Source organism: Falco peregrinus, chromosome 14, assembly GCF_023634155.1.
Source record: "Falco peregrinus isolate bFalPer1 chromosome 14, bFalPer1.pri, whole genome shotgun sequence".
In the NCBI taxonomy this organism is placed as follows: Eukaryota; Metazoa; Chordata; class Aves; order Falconiformes; family Falconidae; genus Falco; species Falco peregrinus.
The window spans coordinates 13,416,258-13,428,326 of record NC_073734.1 but is presented as its reverse complement, the minus strand read 5'-3'; the positions used below and the strand labels follow the sequence as shown (position 1 = coordinate 13,428,326).

Sequence of the window (12,069 nt, the reverse complement as noted above, 5' to 3'; positions counted from 1 at the left end):
TTCTAGGTTGGTATGCATACATTGTGGAATATGATGCAGAGATCCCTGAGGTACAAGAGATTGTGCTAGCTCCTGAAACAGTCTTGGTTTTAATTTTTAGGTTTTTAATTAAAAAAATATTTGTATGTTGCATTGCTACTATAGTATATCTTACGATTCTTCCTTTCCTGTCAAGTCTGTCTTTCCCCAAAACACCTCACTGGAATGCAAACATCAGTTAGTTCTTATTTTTCTAAGCTTGTGGTATGAAGTTTCTATTTCACAAGTATTTCCCAGGCATGGGACATAAGATTTTGCAACATTCTCCCATTTAACAAGTCAAATAATAGTACTATTTTGCTTTAAAGATACTCTTGTAGCTTCACAATTATTTTTAACTTGGATAGTGACTTTTTTTAGCATGTCAGAAATTTAAAATATTTTTTGAAACCTAACTTTTTCCCTTCTATCTCCCCATCTGATTTTGTCTCTTTTTTTCCCAAAAACATTTCCTGAAGCAAAACCAACCCCATGTGGGTGCTTACAAATTCTGCAATTTCAATTTAACAACTGAAATTATGGTTGCAGATCAATCGGATCACTAGTGTCAAATATTTTCTTTTCTCCTTTTGAAGAAACCAACCCATTACCCAAAACCCAAAAACAAAAACCTGCAAACCTAAGAGTTTCTTTGATAATTATTTATATATCTTTCTTACCTCTCACTGAATTCTAATGCAACATTACCAAATTGGTTTCAAGGCTTTCCCAAAGACTCATGCTGAATCTCCTTTAATTTCAATGTATTCCTGCATTTTTCATCATCTTTTCAGCTGATTGTTTTGGTTTTGATTATTTAATACCATCCACTTCAGTGCCCAGAATGTTTCTGTCATTATCTTACTCTTGGTCATAACTTGGACTTTAGCTATTAACAAGGCTCCAAAGGGTAAATATTTAAAATAAAATTTTCACTGTGCCAGTAAAACCCATTCAAACTTTTCCATACTAGACAGTAGATGAGGCGTGACTAGCAGGCAATTTTGAAACTTTCTTTAAAATTATTCAGCTGAGTAACCTTAAAAACATGTTGCAAAATAAATGACAAAACACATAGAAGAGATCACTCTGTTAATCTAAAAGGCACGTTAAGAAGCTGCAATTATAAAAAAAATACTCTGATTTTTAGATTTAAGCATCTATAGGAAAAAAAGCAGAAACAGAAATTTCATTTTAAAATCCCGAGTTTTCTAACCTTTCAAGACACTGTCAGAGTGACAAGGATGCCATGATCCAGGAAACAATGTCTTTGCGAAGCAGATATTTCAGTCTCAGGAGCCAGCTAAGTCATTACCCCCTTTGCAGACAAGTATCCATGCAGCAGGCCACAGACAGACATGAAATGGTTACTGATTTTTATCACTATTTATCAGGGCAGCTGGGGCAGATTTTAACTGTGTCCGTTTAATAACTGTGTCATTACAATTACTGCTTCCATTCCACAAAGACTTAGATCTCCTTAGACAACTAGGCAAGTTCATAAGAAAAAAAAAGAAAAACTAAATCCTGGGTAAGGTATTAGTACATAGGAATACAGAATAAAAACCTCAACAGTTATCACTGTTAATGTACACGGTGGTCTTGCATTTGAGCAGCAACCTAGAAGCTAAGGAAATCATGACATACCTATTATTTACAATAAGAAGTTGTAATCTGACCACATTTTTCCAAACTATGCCCTACATAAGTCCGTAATAGGGCGTCAATCCATCAGAACAGAATGGCTGACAGCCAGCTGAACACTCCACAAAGAAAAGATGCTATCATTTTAAGTTCAGTTCCAAATAGGCATTTACACTTAAATCGCAACACTGCATGAACACCTCCCAAAAGGTTCACAGTATCTTCAACTTCTCTTTCTAAACATGAATACTGATAAATCAGCATTGCTCTTCCATGGCTACTTTATGGCTTGGGTTTGATTTTTTAATGCCTTCATATATTCTTCTAGTAGACCATGTATTTATGCCAAGCTGTCTCCTATCACTTTCTGGTTATGAAGCTAATATATGCATTCATTATTTTCATTAAGTTCATTCCTTCAAATCAAGTAGAGAACTCTCTTATTATATTTGTTTGTTATAGAATTCTCTTAATTTGTTCTTTCTGTAATCTATAGGAATCAAACTTGTGGCTGATGTATTTATTTCCTAAATTTTTACTTCACAGGAGTTTGTATTATCCAAGACTAAAACAAAAAAACCCCAACCAACCTACCCAAAACCACAGAATATCAAATCATGAAGTAATTTAGGTTGGAAGTGACAACAGGAGGTCATCTAGCCCGACCTCAGACCAGTCTGCACAAGGGTTTGTGCAGTCAGGTAAATGTTTTTGAACTAATGACTACAAGCTACTGTATTTTTCTCAATGTCCATTAAAAAAAAAACCCCAACAAACATAACAAACAAGCAGCAGGATACACAGAAAAGAAGACATGATTCATCAAGATGTATCCACTGAATGGAGAAAACAGAATTAAAAAAAAAAAATTTTTTATTAAAAAAATAAACATTCAAAGAGTATTTATGTTATGTGGAAATTTGTGGAGTATTTAACAATGTGAACAACTGTAAGTTAAGAGTGAAAACATTACAGATAAAAGTAGCCAAGTTGAGAAACAAGTTTCTGAAATAATCAAGGGTGGTTTTTTTTTAAAAAAAATCTCTCAATTTGTGAACATTAATGGCACAAAACCAGGAGGCTGAGTGTTACAACTAAGCATTGTGTTATTTTATATAATATCTTCAGAATATACAATAAATAATTCAATACAAATGAAAATGCAATGAAAATTGAGATAACTAAAGCATAAACTTATTTGCAGTTAGATATGACATATATATAATACAATTAAATTTGCCATTAAAAACAGGAGATTTATCTGTACTTATATGCTCTAGAAACAATATTGTGTTAGTTTGTTCTATTGCATGTATGAAAATTTAGTCTTTGGAATTGAAGTTACAAAGGAACCTGTCCAGATGAACTGACAGTTAACTGAATAATATGGCAGTTATACAGAGGTAACCAGAACACCAAATGGGACACACAATATTTAAGTTAAAATAAACAAGTGAACCAAACTGTTTAAAAAAAAAGAATAAAAAAATAGTCTAGAAACTCAAGCAGTAAAAAGCCTTAAAAAACTCAGGAAGTAAGAGTAAAAAGCCTCAAAAATATCTGTAACAATTTACTGAATTGTGCTTGAATAGCAGAAGTGTAGGCTATGATTTTCAAATGGCACAGAAACCCTGGCATCTATTAAATTTCAAAGGCAATTGTGAAAGTTATTTCACCAAGTTATTTTGAAAATGTTAGCCATTGTCTCCTACATTCCCAAGAACTCATCAAATTCAGCACTGTATCTTGAAAATGCAGGAGCATTCCAGCAGGTATGTCTGGAGTCATTAAAGACAGTATAGGATGACTTAATGAATTAAAGGTGTGATGACACAACAGTAGTATCTTTTTGTTATATAAAAAAAAAATGTGTTTATGAAATAGATTTCACAAAATTCAGTAATTGTTTGAAGACTATGACTTGTTAAGTGGTTTAAAAACAACGGATTAGAACAGATACCTTGGCAGCCTTTAGCAAGATTTCTCTCTCTTGTTCATCTTTCCTTTGCTTTTCTAAACGCTCCAACTGTTCAAAAAACTTTAACTGTGATCGGACATCTGTAGCTTGTTCATACCATTCATCATCCTGTAAAATAAGAACAGTGTTCTACAAAAACATGCATTTTCATCAAGACTATGCATTTAAAGACAACCATAGGTGTTATACATTAAAATCTTTCCCTTGTCCTAACAATTTAAAAAATAAATTCCCTTTTTTTAAGCTCAGGGGAATGAAGCCAGCCCATGGTTAATAATGCAGCTAGAATCTGATTACTTAATATCTAAGCAAATGAAAAAACCCAAGGATTGATTATCAGCACCAGAGACATTGAAGAGTTAAAAAAAATAAAACCAACAGACTTGCTGATTAAAAACTCCTAATATGTTGAGCTTTATTACTGAACAATCATAGATATAGGATATAAGCCTGGTTATAAACTGCAGTTCCTGTATTTGTACTCATCTTCAACTAGGAACAGACATGATTAAGATGCAGCACTATAAAAGCATTAGAGCTAAAAATTAAGTTGAAAATACGCCTCTCATTACAAGTAAAATAGAACTTTATGACAGCTAAGAGTATGCAAGCTTTCCTAGAACCCAACAAACAGTAAGAATTTATGACACAAGCCACACAAGGAACACTCAGAATGTCAGTCAAAAAATAAGTTATCCATCTTACTTCCACCTCATTTATCTGCTTAATATTTTTCTTTTTTACTTAAATGCTACAAAATCAAAGAAAACCATGAACCAAGAAATATGCAGAAGACAATGAAAATGCTATGGTTCAGCCAGAGACAACACTGATTTTTTTCTAAGAATCTGCTAAGATATTATTTTAAATGCATCTTTGGCTTAACACAGACTGAATGAAGTGTCTTCTTCTCAGACACTGTTCTAGGGAGAAGGAATTTTAAACTGCTGAAGCTGAGGAAGAATATTCGAAAAAAACAAGGAGATTTTACTTTTAGTCAAATATAGTAGAATACATCCATCAATTGCAAGGAAAGATGTAAGTGTAGGTAAACACAGGCGTAGTGGCCTTTTTTAAATCAATTTTTCTATCACATTAATGTTGATTCTAGTCACAGATCCCAAAGATAATTTTCTTGCAAATACCACATACAGTTATCCAACTGTGACTCAGGTTTGGGAAACAGGTGGGCAAAGACACAGTCCAAAGCTGTTTGACCAGGCTTTCATTCAAGGAAAACAAAAATCCCCCCAAAACCAACCAAAAAACCAAACCAGAGCTATTAAATCTAAACACAGCTTACACACAACTATGGTTATTGCAATGTTGCTTTTACATGAGTTTAAAAACTATTATCATCTTACTCTTGAAGGTATTTCAAATTTAGCAATAAAGATGTTGGAATTATTCGAATTTCAAACTGGTTTGCAGATTCTTATTTAAATTTTCTCCCTGGTTTAAGTACCTAAATCGTTTAAATTTTCTTCAAGAATACAATCATTAAGAACGGAATCAGAATATCATTTTATCCTGAAATGTTCTTTTTAAACAGAATTGTCTAATTATAGTGAAGAATTTACAGATAAATTCTGTAGTTGATGGTTTAAGACAAACTGGTAGCTTTTGTAGAATATTAGTATTTCTCACAGCCAAGGACATGTAAAGTTACTATAGATTCTCACATATTGAAGCAATTTTTATCCAATCAATAGATACCTTGGTCAAAAAAGGAGACGTCAAGAATCAACAGTCTTAGTTGCAATCCATGAGCAGAAACAGCTTAACAGATGCTCCATGCTAGACACTTCAGCACAGAAGGATGAAAATATAATTCTACACACAAATTTTATCACAGAGGAGGGAGACAGATCTGAGAAGTGCTACTATCATCCCACCACTTTCCATTTGCTGAGGCAGGTAAAGCCACAATTAAAAACACGCATTGCAACAGAATGAACACAAAACACCTACTGTATGCTAAGAAAAAACGGCGTCACACTGCATTGTTCTGTTACAGTACCTTTCTTTGCAGACTTACTTTGTATGATTCCATTCGGTGCTGGGTTATCACTGTTACTTTTTCTATCACTGTTCTTAATCTGTTTTGTGTTGCATGGGAAATAAAAGTAACCACCTCAGCTGGCACATCAGTAATTCCTAGTTTTTTAGCTAAAGCAAAAAAACAAAACAAAACAGAATTAGCTTACCTCCCACAAAGAAAAACAAAACACACCAACAAAAAAACCCCAAACCAACACACAACCAAAAACCAAACAAAACCTCTAAAGAACATAAAGTCATAACTTCATTTTCCTGAACAGAAAAATCCATAACAACATTTATTTAGCTTTGGTGATATATTTATGACCCCATGAAAAGAGGTGTTACTACACTTTAAAGTTTGAAAATGAAATCAGAGCTTTTTTTTTACCACTTAGAAAGCATTTAAGAGCTTTACTGAAGTTGATCTTAGTATATTAAAACAAAGCATAATAGGGTATGAGACAATTTGAGTTCTCTCAGTTGTTCTACACAAGAAAAAGCAATTTCTTTATTTTCAGAAGCATTAGCACAGATTAATTTGTCAATGAGATGAGGCTGCAGCCCAAAGCATACTGTTGCGTACTTTAGCTTACACTGTTGGCACACTACTGATAATAAAAATCCTTCAGAAAAAAACCCTATTAATTGAATATGAAGAAACAAAGTCATATTAACAACATCTTAAAAAAACAACATAGAAAAAACAAACCAAAAACAAAAAAACAAACCAAAAAAATTACTTAAAAACATCAGTTGTCCCCCAAACACTACTTAAAGACATTTGTAGTTTTTTGGACCTTTGATACTTTGTGCTGAGTTTATACAAAAAGGAAACACTCTACAGTCTAATGTACTGCTGTATTAAAAACAAAAGCACAGCAAATGGGTAACACTTAAGAATTCATAAACTGATCAAAATAATTACTAAGTATTAGATATAAATTTGTAGAGATACATACTAATCTAAGGTACAGTCCCTACAAAGATGTATATATATGAGCAGCGCCAGCGGGTCAGTTTTCTGGCTAGAAAACTCTGTAAGCACACACAAATACACATGTATTTTATATAGTGAAAAATGAGTAGATGCATTTTGTATGGATTACTGGATTTGACCCACCATAAAAGAGTAAATACTCTGATTACACTGAATCAGTTTTCCACTGAATGATCACAGACTTTTAAAAACATCTGCGAGTATCTTGGTTTGTGATATATTAATTGGTATGCAAAAACAGTATGGGACATCTGTTTGATAATATTTTGGAAAGTGTTTCCTGAACAGCTAATTAGAAAAGTAGTCTTCATTTGCGGGAGGAGTCCCTGAGCAAACACAAACCTGAGAGGCTTAAGAAGGAGTGTGTGTTTTGTGAGGCATTCCTATCTTTTCCTGGCCAAATCCAAGAGCAAGAAACCATCACACGTCTAAAAAATGAAGACGAACAAGTGAGCAGCGGTCTTACATGGATGTATACTTCTGTTATTTTAATGATGTGATCTGAGACGAACTGGCAGCGTTCAGCATCACCCTGGGCTTCTGTCAGGGCCGGGCGGAGGCCGCTCAATCACAGCGCGGGCGGGCGCCACCCCCGCCGACAGGGGGCACTGCGGCTGCCAGGCCCCGCCCTCCGCCAGGCCCCGCCCCCCCCCCCGCCCGCCACCCGCTCCCCCCCGCGCCGATCCGCAGTAGCTACCGACATGCGCGCTGCACGCGCCGCGCCCGCGCTTGCCAGAGCACGGCTCTCCGTGTCATCTATTTCTGATATTAATTTTTTTTAGCGATTCTTTTGAAGTCGTTATCTCTTAAACAAACTTAAGCCATTGCCGACTCTGGATTGCACACGTTACCTGAAGGACTTCAGCAATAGGTATATACGCTTGTTAACTGATCTTCGCTTTATCGCTGAGAAAAAATTAAATCTTTCTTGGTGCCCAATTTGCCCTCTGTAATAGAGATGGAACTCTGCTGAAGTTGCTGAAAGCTGAACGTGTAATGGAAAGCCGACAGACGCATTAAGATCCCAGTGCTGCAACTGTTACTCATGCAAATTAAGTCCTTGAAGTCAGTCTGACTATTCATATTGGTAGCAGCTATTTGTGCAAGTCGGACATGCAATATCAAGACCTATTTAGGCATGCACCATTTTATTATGCAAAAATGTGTATGCAAAGCTATCAATAAAAAAAAAAACAACCACCTAGTCTGAAAGATAAAACGCAAGTAAGAAGGGAAATTTAATTAACTAGTATCCAGAAAAGAGGTTTGAGATGGAAAATTCTGTCAACTATTCTAGGTTAAGGGTACGAATAAGTAATTGTTAAAATAATAATTCTTTGAATTTCAGCAGTGTAACTACAGCTACCCAACTTCCCTGAACACATGTGCACACACACAATCCTTTCATAATGAAGAACTATCACCATCTTGTTTTTTTCCACAATAAAGGTTTTCCTAATTTCAAAGACTTTTGTTCTAAGTAAATTCAACCATTACGTGGCTTGTTTCACCTATTCAACTCTTCAGAAATTCATCCATCATCGAAGGACCATTCCCTGAGCCACCTGGTTCCTAACAATTCTTGTCCTACATCCTTTTTACTGGCCTCTGCAATATCCCAGTAACCTTCTGCTCCTGAAAACCCTCAACACAGTATTCCCAAGCCCAGAAAACTACCTGGAGGCCAGTTATAAATTGAGTCCCTCAGGAATCTGTCCTGGGACTCACCTTTTAACACCTGTCTCAGTGACCTGGAGGGCGAGGCACGAATCACCCCCATCACGTTTGCAGATGGCACCACACTGAGTAGTGCAAAGGGAAGGGCTGCCAGCCAGAAGGACCCGATGAATGGGCCAACAGGACCTTTGTGACATTCAATGACAAATGCAAAGTACTGCACCTGGGATGGACTAACTCTCTGCAACGATATGGGCTGGGGACTGCCTACCAGGGTTGCATCGCTGATGGAAAGCACACGAGTCAGTAGGCTAACTAGGATTCAGCAGCGCATCCTGGCAACAATGAAGACACAGCATAGTGGGTTGTATCGACAGCACAATGGTAGATCAAGAGTAACCAACACAACAAGGGACGCAATTAGTCCTCCTCACTCAGCCCACATCTAGAATACTGCAATCAGTTTTGGGGTACCCAGCACAATAATGACTTGGAAAAACCAGAGTCCAGTGAAAAGTCACTGAGATGGTTATGGGGTTGAAGCATATGACCTATATGAGAACCTCAGGGTTCTTTATCCTAGAGAAGGCTTAGGGAAGAGGTTATTGAGAGGATGGAGCCAGACTCTATTGAGGATCCCTGGAAGAAGCATCACACACCAGAACAGCAGAGGTTCTCACTGGATGTAGGGAAGAATTCTTCATTATGAAGATAATTAAGTACTGGAACACTTTGCACAAAAACATTGTGGATTCTCCCACTTTCCAAGTTTTTAAGACTCAGCCAGATGACGCCCTAAGCAACTCTGTCTGAATTTAATGTTGACACGGCACTGAGCAAGAGGTTGAAGTAGATGACCACTCAAGTTCTCTTCCAGCCTGAGTGACTCAATGATCCCTGTCCTCCTGCATAGCTCCAACATCCTCCCATATTCCTTATTATCGCAAAATACCCTTAGTTCCCTCATACATCTAGAACCACCCCCTGGCATGTCTCCTAGTCTGTATCTGTCCAGCTTGCTAGCTGGGAACAGCCAGCTTGCTCTGAGGATAGCCTGGCCAGTTTGTACAAGAGTGCTGACTGGCAGCCAACCAAGACAGAAGAGCAAAGGAAAGAAAAAAACAGTTGATTTTCCCCTCAACATGGAGGGGCTATCTAGCTGCCAATTTATCAATGGACTCAAAAGTTACCTGAAGGGAGAGAGAAGGAAGGCAAACAGACTGTTCAGTCACTTAAGGCTAGCTTTCTTTGGAAACAGGCTAAGGAAGAAATAATACAAAACAAATTTCCCCAAAAATGAATTAGTGCCAAGAAACCAGACTACAAAAAGACAAAAAGATAAATTTTTTAAAAGTCAGCTTGTCATGCACAACATTCATCATGTGTGGAAGCATCATCGCGTCTTCCCTGTTCTAAATGACATTAGTCAAAATCTTGTTAGCATAGGATGTCACAAGCAGAGTGCATTCCAGGGCTGTATATTACATCAAGATTTGGCACAGTACTTAAATACTGGGACTGTATTTGGGGCAAGGATGGGAAAATTACCAATCTCATCTACACTTGGACAGGCTGGCCTAGTTATACTTTCATAAACAGCCATGCATACCACCTTACTGATCTGCTGACCTAAGAAGCTCTAGTAGTATTGTTTGGAGATCATCTTTTTTTGCTTTCTGTTACTCGGAGAAAACATCAAGTAGAAACTGAATCTTTGCAAAGGGCTGGAAACTGTTAATTTTCATATGTTTCTATACTAAAGTCTTAGGTTGTTTTTTTTCTTCACTGCTACATCTCCTCCTGAGTTTCATCCACTCGCATTTATAAAAAGCATACCGGAATTCTGTCTGCCATCAAAGGAAAATAATGCTGAACTCTAAAAAGGAAATTCCTGAGATATTCTTCCTAGTCTGCATAATTACTTTCCCCAGTTTTAATACAGAAAGGCTTCTCTTCCCTTTACAAGATTCCCCAGACTGATGATGATGATGCTGTGGGAAAAGAAATATATCATTTTAAGAAATGTGTACACACACACATATATATTTTAAAATACTATACATCTTTGATCGTATCACAAAACACCAAAACACAAATATCCTCAATATAGTATTCATCTTTCTAACCAAGTCACTGGACAGTGGCTTCATCTACAGATATTTTTATTTAGGTCCTAGCATTCTGGATTCTGGTCTTAATTGCACCACCTGATCAGTGCAACAGTAAGTCATAATATATACACTTACATGCATACAGAAACACAAAACCCAAACATAAAATTAAGATTTAAAAAAAAAAAATGTTTTATATCAACAGACTGCTATCATCTGTTTTTTATTAAAAAAAGTTGAACTTGTTTCTGACTTTTAGGTGATCTTCTTAATGTGCTTTAAGTTTGATAATGTGGCCATGTAAACTTGCAGCTTTGCAACCCAAATTCTGCATTTAAAGCAGTAAGGAGCCACACACTTAAAAGTAAAACATCAAGACATATATAATTTGAAAAAAGTTGCTTGCTTTTAAATAATACATTTGTTAAATTTAGACATTTTTGATAACAAGTACATGCTATAAGTCTTTAAAATTACTTCAGCAATGTAATTCTGAACTTTTCCTAGAGCTATGATAAAAACATCACCAAGGATAACAACAAAAATGGTGCTGGAGCAAAGCAGTGCTCCAAGCTGTAATTATAACCATTTAACTCTCCACTTGAATTTGAGTTTTGGTATTTTTGAAGACACAACTAAGGTCACATTCTTCATGCAAATTTTCTTGCCATATCTATACTACATCAGAACTGTACAAGGCCATCAGGAATTGATGACCAGTTGCATGAACACTTCAATTCTTGGTGGCAAGACCAAATTTCAACACATCCTCAGAGGCATCAAATGCTATGAGAGCAGTCAGTTCTGTAACACCATCCTATATTTAAAGTATAAGATAGCAAATTAATACCCCCCAAATAAGCAGATTTCTCATCTGCCAAGCATTTATAGAACAACACAATAAAGCCTGCCTGCTTATTAATTCTTATTTACATGTTTGGAAGCCTTAATAGCAAACCATGGTTCAATCGGCATTTCATAAAGATCTACAGTATACAAAACAGTATGCAAAGGAAGTATAAGTGTTAGAATATTTTTGTTACAAATAAACTATATTCTATTTACAACTCTGAGATACTGCAGTAGAGGTTCTATAAAGTTAGAACTTATATACAAGTTCCAAAAACCTTGAGGGGAAAAAACATTCAGCAATATTATTCTGATATTGGCATATGTGTCACTAGCACAAGATTGTTTTTTACAAACATAAAAGCACCTAAACCTTGTCATTGAAAATTTTCAGGTCCCAAGAAGTGAAAATTCTGAAGAGTGCTATCATCTGCTTAGCTATCTGAAAGGTACTGGCTCTGCTGCACTTTAAAAGTTTAATTATATTTTATTGATCAAACAAACTGAAATAAATCGTAAGAAGAGTACTGCCCTATTTGAGAAGCAGAAGAAAAATACTATCTTTGCAGATAGGCTTTCAAACAATCAAAAACTTACTTTAATAATTTATACTTTAAGAGGACTGACAGGATTGAGATCAAAGATAAAAAAATTATTTGTAAAACATCAGGTCTGACTCTGATTATTGATGTGATAAATTATTGAGTGCCTGTATAAAATCTCTTTACGTTTACACTTAAAACAGAAAAACC

At 35.9% G+C, this 12,069-nt stretch overlaps 1 protein-coding gene across 2 annotated transcripts in view; it reads right to left on the bottom strand.

Annotated features, from left to right (window-relative positions):
- Positions 1 to 12,069, bottom strand: part of LOC106112416 (transcription initiation factor TFIID subunit 4-like) — a 146,401-nt gene that overhangs the window by 76,358 nt on the left and 57,974 nt on the right. For both annotated transcript variants that reach the window (XM_055819037.1, XM_055819036.1), the window contains exons 11-12: positions 5,679 to 5,809; positions 3,623 to 3,748 (exon numbers count right to left, since the gene is read on the bottom strand). In XM_055819037.1, coding sequence (XP_055675012.1) covers positions 3,623 to 3,748; positions 5,679 to 5,809 — 257 coding nt within the window. The remainder of the gene's footprint in view (positions 1 to 3,622; positions 3,749 to 5,678; positions 5,810 to 12,069) is intronic.